The sequence below is a fragment of the Mytilinidion resinicola genome (genome assembly GCF_010093595.1).
Source record: "Mytilinidion resinicola strain CBS 304.34 unplaced genomic scaffold BDZ99scaffold_12, whole genome shotgun sequence".
Classification (NCBI taxonomy): domain Eukaryota; kingdom Fungi; phylum Ascomycota; class Dothideomycetes; order Mytilinidiales; family Mytilinidiaceae; genus Mytilinidion; species Mytilinidion resinicola.
The window spans coordinates 405069-429163 of record NW_022985448.1 but is presented as its reverse complement, the minus strand read 5'-3'; the positions used below and the strand labels follow the sequence as shown (position 1 = coordinate 429163).

At 51.8% G+C, this 24095-nt stretch overlaps 10 protein-coding genes across 10 annotated transcripts; 6 read left to right on the top strand and 4 right to left on the bottom strand.

The window, feature by feature from the left end:
* Window positions 1–592: 592 nt before the first annotated feature.
* Window positions 593–1061, top strand: BDZ99DRAFT_464158 (uncharacterized protein). The gene has a single exon (XM_033720242.1). It carries the CDS (start codon window positions 610–612, stop codon window positions 862–864), a length of 255 nt encoding a protein of 84 aa, XP_033575231.1. The 5' UTR covers window positions 593–609; the 3' UTR covers window positions 865–1061.
* A 149-nt stretch (window positions 1062–1210) lies between these two features.
* On the top strand, window positions 1211–3438 carry BDZ99DRAFT_419222 (O-methylsterigmatocystin oxidoreductase). Its single transcript, XM_033716881.1, has 2 exons — window positions 1211–1808; window positions 1871–3438. Exons 1-2 carry the CDS (start codon window positions 1285–1287, stop codon window positions 2955–2957), a joined length of 1611 nt encoding a protein of 536 aa, XP_033575230.1. The 5' UTR covers window positions 1211–1284; the 3' UTR covers window positions 2958–3438.
* A 2238-nt stretch (window positions 3439–5676) lies between these two features.
* BDZ99DRAFT_419220 (uncharacterized protein) lies at window positions 5677–6796 on the bottom strand. The gene is made up of 2 exons (XM_033716880.1): window positions 6538–6796; window positions 5677–6481 (listed from the first exon to the last, which is right to left on the bottom strand). The coding sequence occupies exons 1-2, from the start codon at window positions 6608–6610 to the stop codon at window positions 5823–5825; spliced, it is 732 nt and encodes a 243-aa protein (XP_033575229.1). The 5' UTR covers window positions 6611–6796; the 3' UTR covers window positions 5677–5822.
* A 1358-nt stretch (window positions 6797–8154) lies between these two features.
* BDZ99DRAFT_390868 (FRG1-like family protein) lies at window positions 8155–9017 on the bottom strand (the record flags this gene model as incomplete). The annotated part of the gene is made up of 2 exons (XM_033715698.1): window positions 8155–8578; window positions 8638–9017. The coding sequence occupies 2 exons, from the start codon at window positions 9015–9017 to the stop codon at window positions 8155–8157; spliced, it is 804 nt and encodes a 267-aa protein (XP_033575228.1).
* Window positions 9018–9207: 190 nt separating this feature from the next.
* On the top strand, window positions 9208–10683 carry BDZ99DRAFT_464155 (Clavaminate synthase-like protein). The gene is made up of 3 exons (XM_033720241.1): window positions 9208–9280; window positions 9336–9488; window positions 9621–10683. The coding sequence occupies exons 1-3, from the start codon at window positions 9220–9222 to the stop codon at window positions 10505–10507; spliced, it is 1101 nt and encodes a 366-aa protein (XP_033575227.1). The 5' UTR covers window positions 9208–9219; the 3' UTR covers window positions 10508–10683.
* A 137-nt stretch (window positions 10684–10820) lies between these two features.
* On the bottom strand, window positions 10821–15511 carry BDZ99DRAFT_50340 (uncharacterized protein). The gene is made up of 5 exons (XM_033723961.1): window positions 13197–15511; window positions 12688–13150; window positions 12056–12640; window positions 11646–12008; window positions 10821–11596 (listed from the first exon to the last, which is right to left on the bottom strand). Exons 1-5 carry the CDS (start codon window positions 15344–15346, stop codon window positions 11057–11059), a joined length of 4101 nt encoding a protein of 1366 aa, XP_033575226.1. The 5' UTR covers window positions 15347–15511; the 3' UTR covers window positions 10821–11056.
* An 832-nt stretch (window positions 15512–16343) lies between these two features.
* BDZ99DRAFT_358172 (uncharacterized protein) lies at window positions 16344–16595 on the top strand (the record flags this gene model as incomplete). Its single annotated transcript, XM_033714646.1, has 1 exon — window positions 16344–16595. A coding segment is annotated over one exon (252 nt), but the record flags the coding sequence as incomplete, so codon positions are not given.
* A 1280-nt stretch (window positions 16596–17875) lies between these two features.
* On the bottom strand, window positions 17876–19616 carry BDZ99DRAFT_464150 (uncharacterized protein). The gene is made up of 3 exons (XM_033720240.1): window positions 19427–19616; window positions 19002–19309; window positions 17876–18942 (listed from the first exon to the last, which is right to left on the bottom strand). The coding sequence occupies exons 2-3, from the start codon at window positions 19202–19204 to the stop codon at window positions 18330–18332; spliced, it is 816 nt and encodes a 271-aa protein (XP_033575224.1). The 5' UTR covers window positions 19205–19309; window positions 19427–19616; the 3' UTR covers window positions 17876–18329.
* A 1241-nt stretch (window positions 19617–20857) lies between these two features.
* Window positions 20858–21796, top strand: BDZ99DRAFT_362869 (uncharacterized protein; the record flags this gene model as incomplete). The annotated part of the gene is made up of 1 exon (XM_033714700.1): window positions 20858–21796. A coding segment is annotated over one exon (939 nt), but the record flags the coding sequence as incomplete, so codon positions are not given.
* Window positions 21797–22280: 484 nt separating this feature from the next.
* BDZ99DRAFT_445556 (uncharacterized protein) lies at window positions 22281–23853 on the top strand (the record flags this gene model as incomplete). The annotated part of the gene is made up of 3 exons (XM_033717936.1): window positions 22281–22445; window positions 22687–22983; window positions 23066–23853. 3 exons carry the CDS (start codon window positions 22281–22283, stop codon window positions 23690–23692), a joined length of 1089 nt encoding a protein of 362 aa, XP_033575222.1. The 3' UTR covers window positions 23693–23853.
* Between the last annotated feature and the right edge of the window lie 242 nt (window positions 23854–24095).

Genomic DNA, 24095 nt, shown 5'->3' with positions numbered 1-24095 from the left:
AGGACAAGGGCGGAGAACGCTCCCTAGAAAGTAGCTTGAGCTTGTGAGGCTTACAAAACTGTATGGGGCCCTGATTCGTGACCCGGGACAGACTTGAGGCCCCTCGCTAATACTTGACAGTTTCTAGTGAGGTATATCTAAGACTGCGCCGCAGCCGGTGAGTAAGGGTGAGCAGACTTGAGGAGAGCTGAGCCGAAGCTGAGTTGGGCCTGAGCTGAACTTAGCTATTGTGGCATATGGTCACGTGAGCAGATGGGTTAGGCATGGTGCAGATTGGGGCGTTGAAACACAAGCTTCAGATGATAAGGTGCCTTGTTGCCTTTAAATATGCCCCAAGCGGGATCTCGAGCCGCCTTTCCAATAAGCTGTATTGCCCCTACGAAACATCGTTCTGTACGGTTGGGGTATTTCTTTAGCATGGTCCCCCTCCACTAGAAATTTCTGCCCTACCGTGACATCTGAAGCATCAACTCAGCGCTAGCGCAGTATATTTCACTTTCGGGCTGGCCCCTTTTCTGTAAACCCTTCCTGTGCAAAATAAGGTTTGAGTCTGTTGCAACATCATGGCATTAGCCTACACATATCAGCCGCTCGCCGATCTAGAGCACGATGTTCGACTGCCGGAGCTATTACCTGAAAGGAAGCGAGGCCATTAACGGTACTCTACTCCATATCTCACTTGATACCACCACACGATACGATGCACTGTCTTATACTTGGAGCCCTCCTCCGCTTGAGGATCATATTGTAATTGATGATAGCATATTTCCTATCGGATCGAATCTTTCGGCAGCTTTGACAGAAACTTCGATGGAAAAACCCTCGTACATCCAATCGCTAAGCCAAGCGCTAACCCCCCACTAGACGCATCCTTATCGATAACTGTGGACGTAAATCAACGTAGGAAGGATAGTCCACAACACAGCATTTACAACCTTCTTCGCAACATGCATGATCCGCGTTGTGCACTATTCGCAGTGGTCGCTGTTGTAGCGTACGTTTGGTCAGGCCGAACTGGTGTGCTCGAGGGAAGGTCACCTATCGAAACTTTGACTTTCCCGTTCAACTAGCGCTGAGTAAGACGCGCTAGCAAGGTAACTATTAAGTAAAAGTAGCATATCAAGTATTCGGCTACACCAAAAAGTGAGCTTATACTGTTTGGTTGGACCAAGCGGCTCGAGTATCCGACCAAAGCAACGTGGTCCCTAAGACGTCGACTTCTGTCCGCTCCCTCCACTCCTCTCGTGCCAAATACTTGACTTGTTCAACACTCCACCTACCGGAATGGTGATTTCATCACTGATGCTATGGGGCATAGCTGTTCTAGTCAGCTATCTCGTATACCAACACTCGAGCCAAAAGAGCCGGCGCAAACTGCCCCCAGGCCCGAAGCCGCTTCTTCCCATTCTGGGAAACATCAAAGACTTCCCCCCCGATGGCATGCCCGAATACCAACATTGGCTAAAGCACAAGAGGCTTTATGGTGGCGTCAGCTCCGTGACAGTTATGGGCATGACGCTCGTGATAATCCATGACAAGAAAGCAGCACGTGAGCTGCTGGTGCAGACCTCGAGCAAGACTTCAGGGCGGCCCACCATGGTCATGGCGAACAAGCTGTGCGGCTATGAGTCTATCGTCCTCTGCCAGGGTTACACCCCTACCTTTCACCGCTATCGCAAATACCTCCAGCAAGAGCTTGGCACCAAGGTGTCTGCAGCGCAGTTCCGCGACGCTCAAGAGATTGAAGTAAACCGGCAGCTTGTGCGATCGTTGAAGGAGCCTGAGAAATGGCTGGAGCACTTCAAAACGTGAGTTTGGTCATCTTGTTTGAACTTGGGGAGAGTTGTATACTAAAACGAGGGAAACACAGCACTGCTGCCGCCACCGTCTTGAAAATGGCCTACGGTTACGCTATTGAGCCCAATAAGCCTGACACCCTGGTCGACTTGGTCGACAAGATGATGACCGAGTTCTCGCTCGCCGCTGCCCCTATGGCTTGGGCCGTCGACATTATTCCCGTCCTCCAGTATCTTCCTGACCATTTCCCTGGTACAGCATTCAAGAAGACAGCTCGCAAATGGCGAAGGTCCATTCAGGCGTCAGCATATATCCCATACCGGTTTGTACAGAGCCAAACGGCTAGCCCTAACTACCGACCGTCGTACGTGTCGAAGCTTATCCAACAGCTGCAAGGAGAAAATCCCGCCAAGTTAAGCAAGGACGATGAGGAAGCTATTATCTGGTCTGCAGCAAGTCTTTATGGTGCTGCCGCAGATACTACTGTGATTACTCTCACCGTCTTTACCTTAGCCATGCTCAAGTTCGAACATGTGCAGCGCAAGGCTCAAGAGGAGATTGACCGTGTGGTCGGCAGAGACCGCCTGCCCAATTTTGAGGACCGCGAGAAGCTGCCATATGTCAATGCCTTGGCCAAAGAAGCCACGAGATGGTGGCCCATTGCGCCGATGGGTTTCCCTCATACGACGACTGAGGCCTTCGAATACAACGGCCTCCATATCCCCCAGGACGCAATCCTCCTCCCTGCTGTCTGGTGGTTCATGCACGACCCAGAGGTATATGAAAACCCAGAGTCATTCAATCCCAGTCGCTTCCTCCCGCCTCGAAACGAGCCTGATCCCGTGACGGATGTTTTTGGCTACGGTCGCAGAATATGCCCTGGACGGTTCTTTGCGGATTCGAGCCTCTACCTCAGTATTGTGCAGTCGCTGGCCGCTTTCACCATTCGCAAGGCAGTGAGTAAGGATGGAAAGGAGATTGAGGTTGATGTTAAGCCGAAACCGGGCATCCTGACCTACCCAACTGAGTTTGAGTTCCAAATTAAGCCGCGAACTGAGGAGCATGTGAAGTTGATCAAAGAGGTTGAGCAGCGGTATCCTTGGGAGGAAAGCGACGCTAAGCTTCTTGACAGTATAGATGACTTCGAGGTTATGTACTAATACTGCATATACTTGTATCTAGAATTACCCTAGCTAAAAGTGAGTCATAGGTAATGACTAGATGTTGCTACCAGTGCACTGTTAGGTTCTATACCACGCCGCCAAAAAGAAGATCTAGCGATGAGAGAATGTAGGAGACATTTGAGTATCGCACAATAAATCTTATTGGAAGCTCTCGAGTTATCCTTCTCTAATGGATTTCCGAGCTCCAAATTTGGGTCCACCGATCATTCTTATATTAATGCGATAGTCCAATATCTCAGCTCCTCAATGTTCCCCGGGGAATTGATAAGACCAAGGTCGGGTGATACTTGGGCTCGGATATCGCTGGATTCCTTGCGAAGTTCTCTAAAAGAGCGTTGATCTACTTGCTGGCCGTGTCAATAACTCCGAGACACTTCTGTGTGAGTCTTTGAGCAAGGGTATGGACTGGCTCCTAAATTCTTTCAGTGTCTGCCGGCTTCACCGCGCTGCAGCCCATATTGGCGAGTCTCTATCGTCAGGACAATCGCTTGAGATGTTGCTTTACCTTAACGGTCATTTCCATGCTAGTGATCCCCGAGACAACATATAAGCCTTACTAGGACTTGCCAGGCATGAGGACTGAATATCTATATATCCGGACTATACGAAGCCGCTGCCGCAATTACTCTACGAGACCGTTCAGCATCTCATAAGCCAAGCAGGCGGATTAGACGTTATATCGGGCAACCGATCACTGCTCCTGGACGGCCTTTCGTCCTGGACGCGCACTTTCTCAGACCCTGTGAGGAGAGGGTATGGGTGGGGAACATTAAGAACCTTCCAGGCAACTGGTCCTAGATCAACCGCTACAGTCGAACTCTCCAGTAACACTCGCACCCTAACCGTCATCAGGGTTGACTTTGACACAGTAGAAGACTTGATTGGCCGTCCGGGGACCCCAAAGCAGACTTCGAAGACGCCTTTAAGTTGTGTAGAATGCTTAGAATGTAATACCTAGCTAACACAGCTCGGCTCCTCAAGGAGGACCTCAGATGCTATGGATCTCGTCAATATGGAGATGCCTTAATTCAAACAACCACAGCCATTCGCAAGATATTTCTCGACCCAAAAGACAACACCTCCCTACTTGAGTTCTTTAGCGAAAGAATAGACGTGTTACTTAGCCGGAAAGAAATCTAATCGAAAGTCTTTTCAGCATCGTTGCAAGAAGGCAAAGCACCTTCGCAAAAGCGCAGGGCCCATTATCTGACACGTCTTACCCTTCACCTCGCACCTCGTGTTCACGTGTTAGCCCGTGACGCAGTAACCAGAAGGTGAGTAAGAACCTAACCCTCCAGGTCTCCCTCTCAGAAACCTCTCGGCGTGAGCTGCCGAAAGCCTTCTCGCAAGCAACTGAAGAATCATGCTGCTTACCATCTCGTCTCGCTTACCATTTTCTGCCTTGCGCTTCCCATAAATCTAACTATCTCTATCCCAGAGTCTCAGCCTCGTCCTTGTTACCTTTTTCGCCAAACGTCTTTGCTCTGGTTGCCTCTTTTCCTTTTACCGCCCACCATTATAATGCCACGCTTAGAGAGGGGTTGGATTTTCATAAGACACCTCTTTAAAAGAGTTCACTTATAATAGGCTGATAGTTCCGTTCGTATCGTCCTTCACCTCAGCCTAACGCCGCCCACCACTACAAAAGCCGCCCCAGGAGAGGGGTTGGATCTTGATAAGACACCTTTTTAAATGTGTTCACTGATGATAGGCTGATGGTTCCGCCTGCATTGTCCTTCACCTCAGCCTCTCGGCCCTTCGACTCAGCCTGATCTAGTATTTAAGAAAGCCCCATTTCCGCAATCCCGCAACAATGCCAACTCACCTCTCTTCTCAAAACCATTCTGTCTCCACAGATTTTTTTTCTGCTAGTTCCTACTCATCGCAATCCAAGCATGGCTTCGAAAACGGACCGGATGATAAATGCCGGAAGCATGACCGGAATTTGGCTGGGTGCGATAAGTGCGGCGGCGGCTGCCGCGAACGCATGGTACAATACATATGTACAACACCAGAATGCTGGAAATACAGAGCAAGCAGTACGTACCCCTCTTACGCCGTTTCCCTTCTACTTATGCTGGTTTTGTCTTTCTACGGATTCTCAACAATGAGTAGGTAGCTAACATCGGACAGGCTGAATGTTATCAAAAATATGTACAGTGCAGTGCGGAGAAAGCAAAACTAGAAACTCTGTTAGCAGAGTGCTCAGCACAGCAGCAGAAATTCACGGGGTAGTTATCCACGAAGTCTAGTATAATAATCCTCGATTGGGGCGCTTCGTTATGACAGCAAGGGAGACGGTAATAATTCGGACTCGGGAGAACATCAATTAGGGCGTATCGAGGGCTTCGACAATAGTCGATTGTTGGGGAAGTTGCAAACATTTTATAAATAGTAAGTCCAATCCGCTTCTATCATCACGTGATTACGAGGATCAAGAATAGATAATACAAAGTTCATGGTAAGTAACTTTGGAGATGCGTACGTAGACGGCGTAATGGACGGCGAACTCATCTCCTCAGATGGGAGACCAATTGCAGAGACTGGCACCCCGCAGAATTTCACTCTCTGCTAATTTTCAAAGCTTTTTCAACAGCCCCAGCAAAGAAATTTAAAACAAGAAGCAAAGCATAGCGAAGTTGCTTCGATGCAGTCGAAAGCTTCGAATCGATTCGGAAGCTCACGTCTTATATGTATGGACTACAAATTTTCTGTATGCCGAGGCCTGCAGAGGTTCATGCCGATTTACTCCCCCAATGTCGTGTTGATGCTATCATACCATGCCGATCAAAACATTTACCCACACCAGAACATATGCCGCCATCCCTCGATGCCAACGCCCTACCCATGAGCAATCACATTCTCCATCTGCAGCTTCACTACTTCCTTCTTCCGATCGACCATCTCTCCTTGCACCCTCCCCATCAGCGCCTGCAACGCGTTCATCTCAAAGTATTTTTTCACATTATCAGTCCGCCACCAGAAATGGCTCACGAAAACGCCCTTGCACTCGCCAAACTCCGGCTCGCCATTCGCCTCATTACACGGCAACTCCTTGATCCACTCCCCGTAGTCATATCGCACGTAATTCCCAAACGCTGACTGCTCGTGGAACCTCGGATGCTTCCACTCCGCGCACCCGGCATACCGCGTCTCGCCGGGACACTCGTCCCATGCACGCAGCATGTGCATTGTGACCGCGTTATACTGCACGATCATGAAGCCAGTATTTGTCAAGAGGCGCTGAAAGCGGTCGTAGTTGCTGGTGGCGTTCGGATCGAGGGCCATGGCGATGGAAACCTTGGCGGTAATGTTCCAGTAGTTGAAGAGCCATTCCAGCGGGATGTGCATGGTGTTGAAGGTGGCGTCGGCGTCGAGGAAGATGACGAATTTGTAGGAGGGCAGGAGGTTCGCGATGGCGGCGGGCTTAATCCAGGTGGGCGAGCGGTCGGTGTAGTTGGCGGCGTTGACGAATTTGTAGTCGTAGCCGTGAAGGGTTGCTGTGCACGTTAGTAGGTAGTAGTGGAAAGAGGCTTATGAGTATCTGAGCTTGTACCATAGGTGTAATGGTTCATCATGCCAGCGGAGTACCGGTCCGTATCGCTCCAGACGAACTCGCCATCGTGCATCACCTGGTGCTCATTCGTATATGGCCGAGTATCTATATCGACGATGCATATGTTCTTCCCGAGTGGCTTTGTGTACAATGGCGTGCCGTGGAGCTTATATTCGGTGCCATTGTTGATGTATAAGGGCTCGGTAATGGAGAACCTCTTCAGGTTGAAGATGAATTGCAGGACATGTTGCAATGATATTGTGTCACTGGGGCTCGTGATTGGCGTGTGCAGGACGGTCTCTATGATTGACTCGGACTTATTGATTGGTGGAATGTAGGATGGAGTATCGCCATAGTGTTCAAGTACGCAAGCTGCGGTAGGAGTTTGGTAGGCAAGATACGCCGCGGTGAATAGTAGAAAGGCAATGATGAAGGTCAGAACTAGTATCTTCGCTGGCGCTGGGAGGTTGGATGGAAGCATCGTGATCGTGAGGGAAGAGTTGCAACGTCAGATGTAAGGGGAGTTAGTGAATTCCGCAAACCACTCGTAGGGTTCACGGAGTATCGACGGCTTGAGGTCGGACCCTAGCAGATGTCGAGCTGGCAGCTACTGTTTCAACATTAATCTGAATGCTGAGCAAACTGGAGGAGAGCCCGCAGTGATGAGATCCTATCAACGGCAGTTCAAGGGAGGTAAGACGTCGTAGAAACGACAGAAAGTATGGGCGAGTGGAATTGAGGGTTAACTAGAAGAGATGAGAGGCGTCTCGGCGGAGGCCGCAGACGGAGAAGGAGCGACAAGGAGACAATTTGGGAGGTGTTCGGAAGTGGCTGTAGTCCCACAACATCACGACAAGAGACCTGGAAAACACTCCTTGCTGCAACGTTCACGCGATGCTTTTCACCTACAGATACTCGATACACCTTATACCAATAGCCATGCGCTTTGGCGATATATACGTTGTCTTTATTGTTCGCATTTAAGCATCTGACCATATCGTTACCGACCATAAGATTCTAGCTCAATGGTGCACCGTTGAACTTGTGGTTAGTTAGTATGATATCTTGGTGTTTTTCCCTCACGCGTGTTGTCTGACAGCTTGGTACGAGGGCCGGGACGCTCGCTTTTGCATGCGGAAAACTGCAACCTTGCCAAATACCCCTTTCGAAGCGATGGTCAACCTCGCTAGATCAAATGAGAGATAGCGACGAACTTACAATAGATGATTCGAGGTCTGACTATTTGCACTCAAATCACCACCATTTAGACCCGGCACTGAAAGTTTTTTGAAAGGTCTACCGACGACGACTTCTCACTCCTCCAACACAACTATCTGAGGCTCTCCCATGGAATAGCGGACGGAGAACTGGCATTCGTGACCCTGTCTCAGTCCGATGATGACAAGAAATACACCCAGCCTTGATCAACGCCATGATCAATCATGGCGTCTGATGACTAGAAAGTCATGCCTTACAGACTTACGCTATGAGCTATATCAGCTATCCCAAGCCAGCACTACACCCCTGCTGTGCATGAAAAGCAGAGTGCAACCATGTACTAGTCCATGCATCCAACCTCATGGAGTATTTTCCTTATTAACTCCCGCATCAGAATCATCAAGCAAACTTATCATGCTTTCCCTTGACCTTCACATCCAACAACACCTCGTGGTAATCTCCCTCCTTCCTCGCCTTCTTCAGCTTCTTCACCTCGTCGTCCTCTAACCGCCTGCCCACCGCCTCTTCCAATTCCTTCCGACTAATCTTCGCTGCCGCCTTCTCCGCCTTTGCAACCTTCAGCCTCGGCTTGAACCGCGCCTGCATACGTACACGCAGACCTGTATTGAACAGCAGTTCTTCTGCGTCGCCACGAACGGTAGGAGAGGCAGAGGTATCGTCAACGGCGAGGAACTTTTCCGTGTCGGCCTGGATAGCGAAGACTGCGGGCTGTGAGGGGAGAGGGATGAGGAGGAAGGATTCAATTGGGGAGACGGCGGGGGGGGTTGCGGTTAGAAGACCGTATTTGTCGCAGCTTAAGTAGCTGTACATACAATGTTAGCATTTCGAACTGGAGTGGAAACGGAGCTGGATCCCACATACCGGCCATGATGCCCCTTGAAACTAAACCTCTCTGTCCCTGCCACCCGGTTCGCTATCCACACCTGCCTCACATCATGCGGCTCTGCTGTAGAAGGATCCCCATCGACGAAGTTCTCCACCGCGCTCGTCCAGACTTTCCCGTTCGCGTCGCAGGCTAGACACGTAGCTGGTTCGGTGGGCAGGACGAATATTATGGGACCAGAAACGTCGGAGGCAGCTTCTGCAGACACCCACGAGTCGTCCTCCGGGTCCGCTTCCTTCGCCGCAGCGGTGGTGGTCAAGTCTGTAGATTTGGAGGGCGTATCGTCGTCGGCGGCGGCGGTGCGCTTGCGCTTCTTGGTCTTTTTGTCGCCTTTGAAGGTTAGTGGCTTGACGGGCATCTTGTTTTGAATTTCGGAGCTCGGTCGTGGAGTGCTACCTACTTAGAAAGCTGTTGAAGATGCTTGGCGGAGGTTAATCTCCAGATCACGTGATAGAATATCGGAGGTGGCCGACGGCGTGTTGGATTGGGAAGGTGAATTATCTGTTGTATAAAACGCACTTTGCCCAACCACATCATTAGGTTGTGCACATCTTTTCAAAATGTCAAGCGAGGTAGTTAGCCAAAGCGCCGTCGCGGTGAATTTAGAGGATCTTAGGAAGGGTGAGTCCATAAACAGTCCTAATCAGTATGGACTGATATTGAAGCATGTGTCTAGGAAATGTGGATTTCTCAACCTTAGAGGAAGCCTTTGGCCCCTCATCACTAGGTATAATCGTTGTCAAAGGTCTACCCGAGAAGTTCGTAGAGCTACGACACAAGCTTCTCTCATACTCGTCCTATCTGGCCAATCTTCCCGCAGAAGAACTAGGTAGGTTTTCTCATTATATCACTTCGATTGCTCCGCCTCTATCTTCCAAAAGAGCCCTAGAAAGAAGTCAAAATAGACCACTTCTATAGCACCCATTTCCCCCGAACATCACTCATTCTCACACTGCCCCAGCCGCCCTCGAATCCCCCGACTCCCACTACCTCGTCGGCTGGTCCTGCGGCAAAGAAACCCTCAAATCCGGCATCTACGACACCCTAAAAGGCTCCTACTACGTCAACCCGGCCCCCTCCTTCTCCGACCCCTCCGTCCAGTCCTCGGTCGCCGAAAAATACCCCTCCTTCCCCGAATACACCGCCCCCAACGTCTGGCCTCCCACCACTCTCCTCCCCACCTTCGAAAGCACCTTCAGAGAATTGTGCGAGCTCATCATCGACGTGGCCGTGTTAGTAGCCCGAGCATGCGACGTCTACGCTCTCGAGAAAGTCGGGGGTTACGAGAAGGGGTATCTGGAGCACGTCGTCCGCACCTCCGTCTCCACGAAAGCGCGACTGCTGCACTACTTCCCGCCCCCGGGGTCCCCCACGACGACAGCGGCAGGGAAAGCGGACCCAGCCGACGACGATGACGACTGGTGCGCCACCCACCTCGACCACGGCTGCCTCACCGGCCTCACCTCTGCCATGTTCGTCGACGAGGCCGCAAACCCCCCCGTCCTCCCCCCCTGGTCCCCCGCCACCTCGCCCCCGCTGCCGCTGCCTGAACTCCCGTCCTCCCCTGACCCGGCTGCGGGGCTGTACATCCGCTCCCGCACCGGCGCAGTGACGAAAGTCGGGATCCCGCGCGACTGTCTGGGGTTCCAGACGGGGGAAGCGCTCGAGGTGATCACGCGGGGGAAGTTCAAAGCGGTGCCACACTTCGTGCGGGGCGCGAGCTCCAAGGGGGGCAAAGTAGCGCGCAACACGCTGGCGGTGTTCACGCAGCCGAATTTGTGGGAGAAGGTGGATGGGGAGAAGGACTTTGCGGCGTTTGCGAGGGAGATCGTTGCGAGGAATCATTGATTTAGATTGAACGGAGAGCCGCAGGAAAGGAGGATGGTGTGGTGTATTTACTGTAGTTAGGGGATAGTACATAAGCATAGATTGATACAAGGGCTTTGAGTTCACGTGTAGAGTAGAAGAGTAAGAAATGCGGACAGTTACCTAGTCTGTCTACATATTTCATGCGTCTAGCCCACCCATACCCACCCATCACACCCGTGCGTACCCACAACATTAAGATGTATGCGCTAGACTTCCCTCACCCCCCCTCCCTTCTCGCGCTTCAACAAATCGCCTAAAGCGCCTAAAACGTACGCAGCCGAATCCATTCCAGTCCAGTCCATCCGTCCCCCAACCAATGAATTCCTATCCGACGCCGAAAGCCCAACCCATGCTCCAGACTCCAGGCTAGTGAGGAGAGTCATTACGCACAGTAGATGATCACAAAAGAAATATCCAGGTACCGAGGTAATCCCCATGTATCCTTGTCTCGTAAGACGCGCGCTGTTTCCCCATATGAGCATTTTCGAACGCTCAACCGCATGCACCGCCTTCGCCGCAAACCGACTCTTATCGCATCCGTGGCAACGTGCCCGTCATCCTCCCGCCCCCGGCGTTCAGGCTCTGTCGTACGATCATCTCGGCCGCGGCAGCCGCAGCGAGCCTCTCCTTCTGCCGACTGCGCTCTTTCAGGTATCGTTCCGCTTCTGGCCTCATCCTTAGAATACGGAGAATGATATCGTCGTTCGGGTCAGCTTGTGCTTCCTTTCTCTTCTCTTCCTTGGCTTTCCTCATTGTGCCCAGATTACGCGACAGCATGATGGTCTTGTGCTTGCGGGTTGGGAGGCCTAGCAAACCAGCAGCACCGCCGAACTGGTGGCCCATGGCTGCAGGAGCCGAGAGGCGGTTCATCTTGGCCTGTTCTGCTTGTTGGCGTTGTGCTGTCGCTGCTGCCATGCTCTCTGATGTGCGGACTAGGTTCTCGGTCGTCTCGAAATAGAAGAAGTTGAGGTTCTGGAGCTCATGGTATTTTGGCGATTTGAGGATGTCCATTGGTACACCACATGATACTCCGTCTTCGTCAACGGCGTGGAAGAAGTCGAAGAGAAGCTGAGTGGGTTAGTACGTGACATAGGAATTGGAATTGGAGCTGACTTACCTGTAGCCATTTGAAGACGACATCTAGTTCCTGCTGAGTGAGAGGGCGCTGTTGAGATGGCTTGTCTGAGAGAGGTGGAACCAGAAGAGACTCGATGGTGGCCAAAACTTCTTTCCACAACCGGGTCATGACCATGACCATAGCAGAGTCTGTTAATGTCTCTTTCATTATAGCAAAATTGTCGTTGAAATAGTTAAATAGTGGCTCCAACGCGTTGGTAACATCTCGTTGCGTAGGGCCTGTTTGGACTGACTGCGGACGGGCTTTCTGGAAGTAGCTTGATATAGAGGACATGGTGATGCCACGAGATAGCATATTACGTAACGCTTGTCGTGAGAGACAGTGGTGAATATAAGCAGACAGCTGGGGATTGTTAGCAGGTGACCTTTTTACAGATGGAGAGTAAATACCTTGTCAGTGATTTTCCTCGTCATGTCTCGTTCCGTCCTCTTGAGCGTCCTGAAAGCCTTTCCGAAGTAGAATTGAATATCATCCCGCTCTCCTTCCATACTCACTCGCAGGAGCAATCTGCCCTGAGTATCTAAGTCTAACCAATACTCTCGAGGCATGAAGTCCCTGAAATGCGATGGGTCGAGTTTCAAGGAGGTGCGGCCCACACAGTCATGGTCACCTAGCGTGTCCCAATCCCAAATAGTAGCAATGATGTTCAATGGTCCTTGAGTGGTAATATCGATAGTCTCATCCCATCGAGGATTGAGATTGCCGTAGATAGTGCGAGTCTTCGCCAATCGTTTCTGGTACTCGTCTCCGAGAACAACATACGGATCGCTGAGGCCATTGATATCGCAGGCCTTCAGGTCCTCTGCCTCAATAATCTTGATGGTGAAGACGTAGTTATCAGACCGACGAGCGCGCTGAGCTAGTGGAGGAGCATGCTTTTGGATGACTTCGGCACATGCATCTACGTTCACTTCGCGTTCGAGCTTATCGAGTCGTAGTGTCGCATATTCGATGTTGTTAAGTTTCACAAGAGACTGATACATAATTAGAAATGTAGCGACTAGTTTGTGGAATGACTTACCTCTTGCAAGAACTGGAACGGTTCCATCTTCTCCTTGTTGTTCCAGCCGTCTTTGACCATCTGCAGCCATTTATCCTGTCGACTCTGTTCGGCTGCAGCCTCTTGCTCTGGTGTCAAGCGGTCCATCTCCTTGCTAAATTGCTGCTCAATCAGCTCGCAGTATCTTGCCAGCCCAATACCAATAGTCTTTGACATGGCGGTCATGAACTTGGCATACTGCAGATCGTCGTCCCAGTTGAGACCGACGATTTGCTCAATACTTTGGTTGAAAGACCGGAAAATGTCAACCACCGAAACGCTGTGCCGTTCATCATCCATTGCGACTGGATTTTCGCTAATAGTGGTAAATTGGTCTTGCTTGACAGCATTCTCCACCCATCCAACAAGACTAGCATCAGTCATCTCGATCCATCGCCAAACGAAATCTTGCAATAGTCCTTCAATATGGAAAGCAAATTGCCGGCTGCGTTCATTAGTGAGACGTTCTTGGTAGGTTAGGCGACACTTACCCTGGAAGCGCATCCGCATGGATACGTCGGATCTCAACAAGCTCCTTGTACAAATCGAACCCATCTTGAATCGGTACATCTTCTTGCTTCTCCTGAGCGACGTCCATGATGCGTGCCACCAAATCTCTGGCATCTGCAGCATATGATGGCAATATCTCCTCAACAAGTATCATGAGAGGATTGACGCCCATGATCTCTGGATTCTTCCGATATCGTTTCTGAATTCTCTCTGAAAGCTTGACAACGGCTTTGCCAAGCTGAATGACGTGGAAGAACTCCCATTCTTCTTTTGTGTCTGGGATGTTCTTCGAAAGAAGTTCGCGATACACCTCGCCAGCTCGTAACTTGAGCCCTTCCTTTAGTGACTCTGTGAATTGATCAAGCTCCTCCGGTGTGGCAGAGAAAAGAGAATCTTCATAGATATGATGCTCCAAGACATACATGATAGGCCCAAGTGGAGGCGCCTTGGACTCGTAGCATTGAAGTAACACCTCAAAGAGCTCTCGTAGCAAGCATGCGTGGAGAGAGCTCAAAATTGTCCCATTCAAGGCATAGTCAGCGACGGTCCATTTCGTTCGATCAAACAATGCTGGTGACACGTGGCTCATTCGGTTGTGCTTTTTGTCTACTGGTGCTTCCTTGACGTAGTTGAAGGCAGCGTCTAGTGTGTCAAGATCGATCTCCTGGGCCTCGTACTTTTCTCGAATTACGTCGAGAAAGAGGACTAGACGAGAGAACTGTGGAACACGCCATCGTAGAGCAACCTCATTCAGAAGTTCGGCGGACTGCTTGGAGAGCAGTTTGATAGAGGGTGCTTCACTAGTCGCTTCAGACGGCTGAAGGCCCGCATCTTGAAGATCGTACGTAAGGGCTTCCTTCAGCACTGCGCGGTAGTATGCCCGAGGATCTGGTGGGATAAAAACGTATGGATCCTCGTCCGTCGCTCCTCGCAACGGTTCGTCATGTAGATTCAGCGCACTCATGTCCACTGGCTGGTCAATGACGTACGACGAGCCATTGTTTTCTGGGTCAGACATCTTCCTCGACATGTCTTGATACTCTGTCGCACCACCAGGCTTGAATTGTGGTAGGCTTCCGCCTGGCGTGCTCTTGGCAAGTTCCGGATTCGACTGAACGATTGCCAGAACCATCTGAGACAAGTCTGGAATCTCGGACTTTTTCCACATCTCATATGCGTCCTCCAGGTCGAAATCGTCGCTGTTCAGCGTCTTCTTTGTATTGAGACTGAGGTAGGTCTGGTAAGTTTTGAGGTCCTGCAACGCAGCCCGCTCTGTCCACACATCCTTATGGCTGTTTATATCATCTTGAACCTGCTGATAGGAAACGCCGAACACGCGCGAAATAACCAACACCAATGGCATATCCTTGACCTCATAGCTACGAGGCACTTCGACTTCGATACTGGTGCCGCCAGCACCGCCATTGCGCTGTGACTCTGCAGACAGATCTTGGTCATGCATCAGCAGCTTCTTCTCCATTGTTGCCAGCCGGCTCGTCAGCTCAGGCCTATCCCTTGTCCAATCATGGTCCTTCAGCGTCGAGCTGATCAGTCGAATGAACAACGCCACATGCCGGTCCACCATCAGCTTCCAGCTATCGTCCGTCGGCGATTTCCCCTTCTGCAGCTCTTTGGTGGCATTGGAGAAGAAAATCAGCAGCAAGTCCTCCACTCTGCGGTCCTTCTCCATGGATTTTCGAAATTGCGGGGCCTTGAAGACGTTCAGGAATACGGCGAATGTGCGTTTGACCAGGGCCTCGCTGAACTCAGGCATCTTCTCCTTGCCCATCAGCACGCCCGTTATCCGATTGTCCAGCTCGGCCATGAAGCCATGGGGGAAGCGGGTGCTCTTGGAGTCTCTGATGACGGAGAAGTCCTTCATCAGGTCGGCCATGGAGGTCGTGGAGCGATTGATTGGGCGGGGGGCGGCGGCGACGTGCTGAAGACGCTTCTGGCGGGGCTGGAGGAGGTAGGTGAGGAAGGCCACGCGCAGGGCGTATAGATAGGAGTCCTGTGAGGTGATCTGACGCTTGCGGGTGTAGGAGCCCTGGCGCTGCAGGCGGTCGCTCTGCTGGAGGCTGTTGAGCCTCTTGTGGCCAGTCCCCCGCGAGCGGGTTGAGAGGCTCGACATGGCAGCGAGGAGTGGACGGTGGGCGGTGGGCGGCGGACGAGAGCGGCGTGCGCAAGGAGTGTGAGGCTCACGGGTGTTGGGCGCAGGAGGGAGGGCGCATATCAGGACGTGCAGCACTGGGCAGCTTCGTCTCGCGGCGCTGGGGGCCGTGTGGTATGGCGGGGCGGGTCGTGGTGTTTGCAGAGGCAGCGGTGAGCTCTCCACGCTTTCTTTCGCGGTGGGGGCTCCGTAGACTCGTGACTCGGTGCCTGAGCGGAGAGCAACAGCGGCAGACGTGAAGCAGTGGCTGCAATATGGAGCTCGCGATAGGTGGCGTCAGAGGGTGCGCGAGATGAGCAGGTCACGACCCCGGCCGGCGAGAGCGTCTCGTGGTCTCCCTGGCACTGGCTGGCAGGAGGACGCAGCGCTCTCAGGCCTAGCTCCTCCGGGATGTGATGAAACGAGGCGTCCGAAACGCACTGGCACACTGGCAGGCCCAGAAATAGTGCCGTACATACAGCCCTGTCGGCCTCGAGCTGCTGCGATCCCGCGTCGGCCCAATCTGTCTTTTCTCTGCCTCTGACGTTACCGCGCCGCGCTCAGCCCTAGAACTAGCCCTACGGCGGAACTCGCTGCTCACGTCACGGGCTGCCGAGGGCCGCTTAGATGCACCGGCAACTCGACATCGCTCGCGCTCCTCTCCCAAACAACCACCTCCGCTTCCCCTTTTCCTGGCCCCATGGCCGCGAGGAGACTACAGTAACATGAAGCACCTGCGCCTTGACGTCCATCCTCCATAGCCTCGGGCTCCGCCGGTTTCTGCTGACCACCCCAAGCGCCTTCACATGAACCACCAGCCCGCGACCCGCCCTCTATAAAGCCGCGCGACTCTTGCTTCGATCCGAGCCTCCATCGCCTCCAGCACCCGTCTCCCGCGCCTCTCCACCACCCAACCACCCAACCACCCACGCCCGCCGCACCAATGTCTTCCCCGACCCGCTCTCCCAACCAAGCCGGCTCCGAGAAGCCCCGCCTCACCGAGCAAGAGAAGAAGAACAACCACATCGCCTCCGAGCAGAAGCGGCGGCAGGCCATCCGCGACGGCTTCGACCGCCTCGCGAGCATTGTGCCCGGCATGGAGGGCCAGGGCCGCAGCGAGGCCGTCGTGCTCGAGGCCACCATCAAGTTCATGCGGAGCAAGATCTCGGAGCGCAAGGCGCTCGTCGAGGCCGCCAAGGAGGCCGGCATCGACACGACGACCTGGGAGCTGCCCGACGACATTGGCAGCAAGGGCAACACCAGCAGCGGCTCGTCGAGCTGACCGCGGCGCGCGCGCCACCCTGAGCGCAAACGTCCATCACGTCCTGGAGCGGCGTCAGCGTCCGGAATGCGTGCACGGCTCAGCACATCGCTACGGCGCGATTCGGCGACGTTTCGGCAGAATGAAGCAGCGTTGGGCTGTGGGAGAGGCTTTCGGCTCATGAACGAGCGCACCCGGGCATGCTTGTTCACTCTCGGAAGAAGTCTCGGGGTTATACCGAACTTGGGGTGGGAGTGATAAAGCTCGAGGGTGCTTATGCACAGTATGCCATAAGTTTATGTCTGCGACGGGTGGGAGCGCCGGTGAGGTGATCGTGGCCTGAGTCGTTGTTGAGGGAGTCATGCGGAGCAACTTGTATGTACGATAAGCGACATGATTTATGAGGTTGGAAAAGTTCTATCGACATTTAATCTAATCATATCTAAAATCTTGTACAGTGCCTCGCCATTCTCCTCAATTTCAGTGCCTCATGGTGTACAAAAAAATCCGAACCTATCAATCTTTTTGAGGCTTGGATGGCTGGCACCGTCTGAGGTGGACCAGGGAGCTACCGCATCAATCAAGATGAGACAGTTTCCATCTCGCCTATAATTGTGCAGACGTCTCTCCGTATCTTCACTAGTAACAAGAATCCCGTCCACCTTCTCTACATCCCTAAAAATCCCGTCGCCTGGCAAAAAAGAGCGTCAACAACCTCCTCGACATCGCTCACCCGGGAACCCCCATCCCACCAATGCCACCCCCAGTCATCCCCCAATTACTCATATTAGTCCCCATAGTTACCCCAAAACAGCCAAAGCATCGAAAAACCTCTCTCGGCACATTACCAAATGCAGAACGCAAATTTCCTAATCCCCTCGCCCGCCGTCAGAAAATGCTTAATGGAAATCCTCGAAAATGCGTAAACGCCCTTTCCGGATCGCTGCCGCCCGGGCCACGCTTCCGTAGCCCCGGCTGCGACTTGGAGCCTGATCTGCGGCCCATGGCGTTTTATCGAGATCCCGGGATCGCCAGTGCAGGGCAGGACAGGGCAGGGCGGCGCGTTTCGGTTGTGGGACGGTTTGCATGTGGAAGTACGTTTGTAGCTTTTCATTTAGAGGTCCGAGGGTAGGAGAGCTGCATGGGGTTGGGCTCACATGCGAATGGGTTGGTGTCGGTTCTAGGCTTCATGTTTGAGAATCAAGAGAGGGTCGAGTAGCCGATTGCAATTGTCTTGTGCGAGAGATGAAGGTAGGTATCATTATTGAGTGCTACGTACTCCCCTAGAGGAAAGGCAAGGGCATCATATGCTAATTGAAATCAGGATGCTGTTGTTTCCCATAACCGAACCGTGACATATGCCTGATGCTCCATTGCCGAAGCTCCAGTTCCTGTGCCGAGTCTTGACAGTGAAAGAAAATAGCAGAAAGAGTGCTGGAATGCTTGAGTAGAAGACACTGTCTTGTGAAACAGTAGTTCGAAAAGAATTCTGGGCTGAAGAGCATAATTGGAAACACAGTATGAGGAACTCTTCGAAAAGAAAACATCAGTTAGCAAACAAGTATTGGTGAACATCCATCGGCCGCCGTAGCACGAAATAAGAAACAGCCAGACCCTGAAGCCCTCAGACTACAGCCTTGTGACTTTGCCTGGATCGCCAGCTTCAACCCCTTCAATCGCTGCTAGAAGAGAGTTGACATAGAGTTAACACTGTTTCAGGACTATCTCATAGTAGTCCTCTCTGACGGTCAGCAGTACATCTCGTTTTTCTGATGGTAGTTGCGTCCTGGCCAGTTCTTTCGAGAAGTCATCGTATTTCTCGATGAGATCATCCCACTTCTCCTTCTCCGTCACCCACTTGCCTCGCCGATGTTGGCGACAGGTTCCATACTTTGAGACTGCATCGATGCACAACTTCCGGAACTCCGATCTTGGTAGAGCCTCCCTGAAGGCTAATGTAACCATGGGGAGGTAGACGCTTTTAGTGAATTCCACCTCTTGCAAAATATGGCTCATAGCGTGATCCTGAAATCTTGGTCCGAGAATTCTTTCTCCTAGACACCAAAGTATCGCAGCTTTGTAACTGTCGACGGTCCCTGAAGACTCATAATTGAACTCCAGGTCGCATTCTTCATAGCAGAGGCCAGTATTCATGAATCGCACAAAGGCTTCAAAGCAAGTGGGGTACTCCTTAGGAAGGTAGACTTTGTCTGCATTGAAGAAGCTCGAATGCTGCCCCAGTAGGTTCTTAGGAAGATACCAGCGTCTTTCAGGATATCGACCCACTACCACCTCAATCATCTTCTCGGGCTTGGCCCTAGTTGCTCAAGGATCAGAAATCAATATACTTTTCGAATGAGCTGCAGATTGACTTACGGTTCTGCATCGACTTCCTCGATCTTAATGTCCTTAGACTTGTTATCGTCCGCTATCTCCACTGGTCCGGCCTTGATCTTCTCCATCAAAATCAGATCGGTCTGAGTAGATGAGTCGCGCTTCAAGGCGCCTTCAGAGTTGCGTGATGGCTTGATTGCCTCCTCAATTCTGGCCTCAACAGCCTCAATTTTCACCTTCTTCATGTCCTTCAGATCAACTTGAGGGTAAAATGATGCTTCGAGGAACTTTCGGGCGTCTCCGACAGCGATTTCCGCTTCAGTGGGTTGGCGAGGCGCTCCATGCCGATTCTAGTACACCAGGTTAGCATTTAGCAACGCTCATCTGAATCGCTCAGTCAAGCTCCAGGTACAAGGGTAGCGACCGGACTGAGTTGGCTTGGAGAGGGTGAAGGAATACATACTTACAAACCGATAGGGGAGTATTTCACACTTGAAACAGCTATGAGACTCAACGAAGACAAGACGGTAATGGCAGGTTAAGCTTCGCCTTCCATCTCTTGCCACTGGTGAGTGGGCATGGAAGTGAGTTGAAGGACTCCTGGAGGATGCGACGTCACAATTAGATTGCTTGAATTAGACTCTTCGGGCCGCATCTTCGCCGATCAAGCGCGCGGTTAAAACTAAATTGAACCTCACCTAGGCTCTGCATAGTTTTGGCAAAATGTCTTCTTTGCACCGCTCAGACGTGAGTTTGGATGAAGCTGGAGGTTGAGATCGTCGGCGCTAACAGTATATGAAGTGATTTGATTGGCTGCCGGCGCGTCTCAGACTGCGCGTGGGAGGCGAAAGTGACGATGACGGTGTTGGCACTCACCAGCCACCGTGCCACCTTCAAGACCAACCTTCGACTGTCTCTCTCAAGGCTTTGTCAAAGATATAACTCCTAATGCTCAAAGTCTCATAATTCCGCTTGATCAGGATCATCTACTCCATTCCACTTTCTCTCTCTGCCCCTCTCAATACAAAAGTTGTTATTATCAGATCCGTTGCTAGTGAGTCCATAAGAGAATCTATCAGACGAATCCGAAAGTCTGTAAAATGCCTCGTGCAGCGACGAGCCCAAGCCGCAAAGCGCATATGGAGCTGGGAGAGTCGTGGGGCGATGTGGACTACGAAGAGAGTGAGGAAAGCTCTGGAAGTGAATCGCCCCGTGCCTCTGGCTCTGAAGATGCAAAGGAGGAAGATGCGACGCAATTCTCAGCGGTGAATGTATCGCTAAAATCCCCGCGGCGTTCGTCTTCCGCGAAGCAATCAAGGCAGCAAGTGCATTTAACACCATCAACAAGGCTGCGAGGGCGGATCTCAACACCACCCACCACTACAAAACGCTCTCACCAGTCCATTCAGAGGGCTCCAGAAAAGGTGGCACCGTCTTTCATCATGCCATCTCCTTCAACACAGCCAGATTTTACCGAAAGCTCCCAGACAAACACAACTCCAACAAACAACGCACGTCAACGCACCACAAACCGGCGGCCCTCAACAGGACGCTCGATTCCAGTTGGCATTGCTCCCTCGCAGCTAGATCAATCTCTCGGAAACTCTTGGGTGAACGCAGTTCCAGCCAATGTGGCACCACAGAACACGCACCAACGGTCTTCTCGAAAGAAGGCTTCTTATTCTCAGAAGCCGGTTTCAAGTCCTGTCGCCCAGGACTCTTCTGCCTCATCTTACCTTGCTGCCATTTGGAATAGCTTCCTTCAGCCCACCGCCGTCTACATTCTGTCGATTGTCAAGGACACACTCCTGCTCCTTCGGCCGTTCTTCTCCTACCTCCTCCTCGCCTTCCTTCTTTACTTCTTCTTTTGGAAAGGCAAGAACGCCGTAGACGCAGGCATTCGCGTGGCACTCTCTCCGATCTGCAATTTTCCGGGTGCATCTTATTTGAACCTTCCTTTCTGCCCTAGCCTACCCACACCTGGCCACGAAAGATTCGATGCGCTGGTGGAAGCTCAAACCCGCTTCGAAGATGTTGCAAAGTATTCCATCCAGGCAGCTGGTCTCCGACAGGATATGAAGACCAAGGAAATGGCCATGCGAGACTTGAGGTCGGTGATCGACTTTAGTAACATCGCATCAAAGCAAGAGTTAGGCCAAATCCTCAAGCAATTCATCGATGGCTCCAAACAGTCGGGGAATGACATCAGCAGTTGGCATGCCCGCCTCGATTACGCTCTTGATAGAATAATCGCGTTGAACCAACACACCTTAGCAGTGGCAGATGTAGCACACCTCGGAGACGACAGCATGGATTTGACGAAGCGAATATTCGTCAGATTTGGGCTTGCCGCTAGGCACAAGACACGGAAGGACGAACTGGCCGATACCTACATGATGCAGGCTAGTGGCATGGAGGAAGAAATCAAGCGTCTTATCTACAAAGCGGACTCTATACTTCAGGATCTCGACAGGCTGGAGATGTTGCTCGACGATATGCAAAGCATTTCAATTAAAGAAGAAGTCGCGGTCCAGGGGCAGCGATCGGAGCTTCTTGGCCAGTTGTACACACGTCTCGGTGGGAACAGGAGGGAGAGGACCAGGATCGAGAGCAATCTTCGCACACTAAACGATGTGCAGACTGCTCGACATATTGCCTATACCGTTCTCAGTGGCGCGCTGATCAAGCTCAGGGATATAGCCAACTATCTTGAGAACTTGAGGGAAGAGATGGGAAGACCACAAGAGGATGGGTTTAGAGAAGTGCCTATAGAAGTGCATTTAGCGTCGATTAGGGCGAGTGTGGAGAGGTTGGAGGACGTAAGGGAAAATTCGAAGTCGGCGACTAAGAAGGTTCGCGATCGAGTTTGGACAAATGAGGAAGAAGAGTCCTCGAAGATGAGGACCATCCCGACCATTGAACAGGATGATATGAAACAGGCGGCCCTACCGGGCTAGAAGCGCTGTTCCTATCGCGGATTTCAAAGTTACCATGGCAGTCTTGTCCTTTTGTTGGCGTTTGGGCCATTATTATTGATACCCTCTTTAGCCTTTCAATGCAATCTTTGGAAAAGGCAATTAAGTTAACTACTTACCAAAACTCTGCATCGTCACGTGATGTCTTAGGAAGAAAGTAAGACGGATCTTCTAACTAAAGTTTCCATAATGACTCATCATAGGCACACTAAATAAATATCTAATTGCTATTATATGCTTGGAGCACAACGATGCTGTCATGACTCTTGTCCCAGGAATTGACGAGGACTACCTCACTAGCGTCTCGTCACCCCAAGTCCTCCGGCACCGATTCTTACACACCACCATGGCTCAACCATTCAGCTTTGGTTTCTCTGGAGACGATATAGAAGAAGACCCCAATGATGCTCTCCCAGATGGCGAAAATTCTGCCGTTGCTGCAAATGCGTCGTCAACGGACCCCTCTCAGCCCCCAGCCGTTGAAGCCCGGACTCACAATATAGATGAATTGGTGGGTTGAGACTCTCAGTAACGATATCGCGGATTCTCTATGCACAATTTGCCATTTTCCCATTATACTATCGTCTTAAAGCTCTTCACGCTATTCAACAAGTTTCCTTCTACTCAGAGTTTTCGCGGAACCCCACCGGATACCAATAATCGCAATTCTTGCCTTCATGCCATCATCAGAATCTCGAATCTCTTAACTATCTCATCAAGGCTATCTATGATCCACACTGACAGCCCGACAGCTTTCCACTCTCCCCTCCAAAATCTCCTACAATACCATTGAGATCGAGTCCCCCAAAGGCCACAAAATTCGCCTTCCGCGCCGAGAACTATTCGACATCCGCATGCAACTAATGGCCGAAGATAGTGGCACCGACTCCGCGCCTCTCTCCGGCCTAGACGAATCAGATATCAAGACGAATGTCTACGAAGGCGGGTTTAAGAGCTGGGAATGTTCTATAGACCTCGTAAAGTTCCTGCTCGATCGGGGTCCACGGAAGGATCTTGATGATCTGTGTAGAGTTGATCATGTAATTGAGGTATGTACACTCGTAATAACTCCCCGTCTACATACACTTCGAATCAAAAAATTAATTCTGAGCCCAATTAACCTCTTACCAGCTCGGCTGCGGCACCGCCCTGCCAACTCTCCTCCTCTTCCACTACGCCCTTACCGCCTCTATCCCCCTATACCTCACGCTAGCCGACTACAACGCTTCCGTCCTACGCCTGGTCACTCTCCCGAACCTGCTCCTCACCTACACCAGCACCTTTTCCGCCACTGCTTCCCCTTTCTCCAACGAATCTCCAAACCCTCTCGCCGATCCCTCCACCGACCACGGCGACCTCGACGTCACGCCAGAAATCCTCTCCTCCTTCAAATCGGCTCTGACCGCTCTCCCACTTAGCCTGACATTGATATCCGGTTCCTGGACGCCAACCCCCAAGTTCCTGGAACTCGTCCCTTCGGCGCCGGAGATGAACACGTTCCTCCTCGCGAGCGAGACGATCTACTCGCCGACAGCTTTGAACGCGTTCACAGAAGTGATGGCGGGCATTCTGGCACGGGTGCGGGCGGGTAAGGCGGTCGTAGCGGCGAAGCGGGTGTATTTTGGGGTCGGGGGTGGGGTGGATGAGTTTAGGGTTGAGTGCTCGCGGCTAGGTGCTGTGGCTGGGGAGGTGGAATTTGAAGGACTAGGAGAGGGGGACGGGGTTAGGAGGAGTTTGGTGGAGGTACAGATGCTGTAGGGCGGTGGAGGGGCATTGATGCCTAGGTGCAGACCTGAGGCGTCTGAAGCGGTAGGGTGTCTTTAGTGCTACATTACTTTTACTCTGATACATGGCCTGATTTACGAGCCCCGCCTATAATATCCCAAAATTGAATCTGAATTGCACGGACTGGCTCTCCTTTATACATCTCGCACTATCCAAATGTACCACAAATGCATGGCCTGATTTGCAAGCCGAGCCAATAGTATACCAAAACCGAGTGCAAATCGCACGGACTGGCTCCCCTTTATACATCTCACACCCTCCAAAATCAATCGAATTTCAGGTCCCGATTCAGGGAGTGTTGCAATTAATATCGTGGAATGGTCTGATTTACAAGCTATGCCAATAACATGCCAAAATCGACTTCAAATCACACGGA

Excerpts from the sequence above, each read along its gene's own strand:
- BDZ99DRAFT_464158 (XM_033720242.1), top strand. The coding sequence starts at position 610 with ATGTTCGACTGCCGGAGCTATTACCTGAAAGGAAGCGAGGCCATTAAC.
- BDZ99DRAFT_419222 (XM_033716881.1), top strand. The coding sequence starts at position 1,285 with ATGGTGATTTCATCACTGATGCTATGGGGCATAGCTGTTCTAGTCAGC. Across the intron at positions 1,809-1,870 it reads TGGCTGGAGCACTTCAAAAC|CACTGCTGCCGCCACCGTCT; the intron begins GTGAGTTTGGTC and ends AGGGAAACACAG.
- BDZ99DRAFT_419220 (XM_033716880.1), bottom strand. The coding sequence starts at position 6,610 with ATGCACGATGGCGAGTTCGTCTGGAGCGATACGGACCGGTACTCCGCT. Across the intron at positions 6,482-6,537 it reads GATGAACCATTACACCTATG|CAACCCTTCACGGCTACGAC; the intron begins GTACAAGCTCAG and ends TAACGTGCACAG.
- BDZ99DRAFT_464155 (XM_033720241.1), top strand. The coding sequence starts at position 9,220 with ATGTCAAGCGAGGTAGTTAGCCAAAGCGCCGTCGCGGTGAATTTAGAG. Across the intron at positions 9,281-9,335 it reads TTTAGAGGATCTTAGGAAGG|GAAATGTGGATTTCTCAACC; the intron begins GTGAGTCCATAA and ends GCATGTGTCTAG. Across the intron at positions 9,489-9,620 it reads TCTTCCCGCAGAAGAACTAG|CCGCCCTCGAATCCCCCGAC; the intron begins GTAGGTTTTCTC and ends ACACTGCCCCAG.
- BDZ99DRAFT_50340 (XM_033723961.1), bottom strand. The coding sequence starts at position 15,346 with ATGTCGAGCCTCTCAACCCGCTCGCGGGGGACTGGCCACAAGAGGCTC. Across the intron at positions 13,151-13,196 it reads CATGCGGATGCGCTTCCAGG|CCGGCAATTTGCTTTCCATA; the intron begins GTAAGTGTCGCC and ends TAATGAACGCAG. Across the intron at positions 12,641-12,687 it reads CGTTCCAGTTCTTGCAAGAG|TCTCTTGTGAAACTTAACAA; the intron begins GTAAGTCATTCC and ends ATTATGTATCAG.
- BDZ99DRAFT_464150 (XM_033720240.1), bottom strand. The coding sequence starts at position 19,204 with ATGAAGAAGGTGAAAATTGAGGCTGTTGAGGCCAGAATTGAGGAGGCA. Across the intron at positions 18,943-19,001 it reads GAGGAAGTCGATGCAGAACC|GGCCAAGCCCGAGAAGATGA; the intron begins GTAAGTCAATCT and ends TTGAGCAACTAG.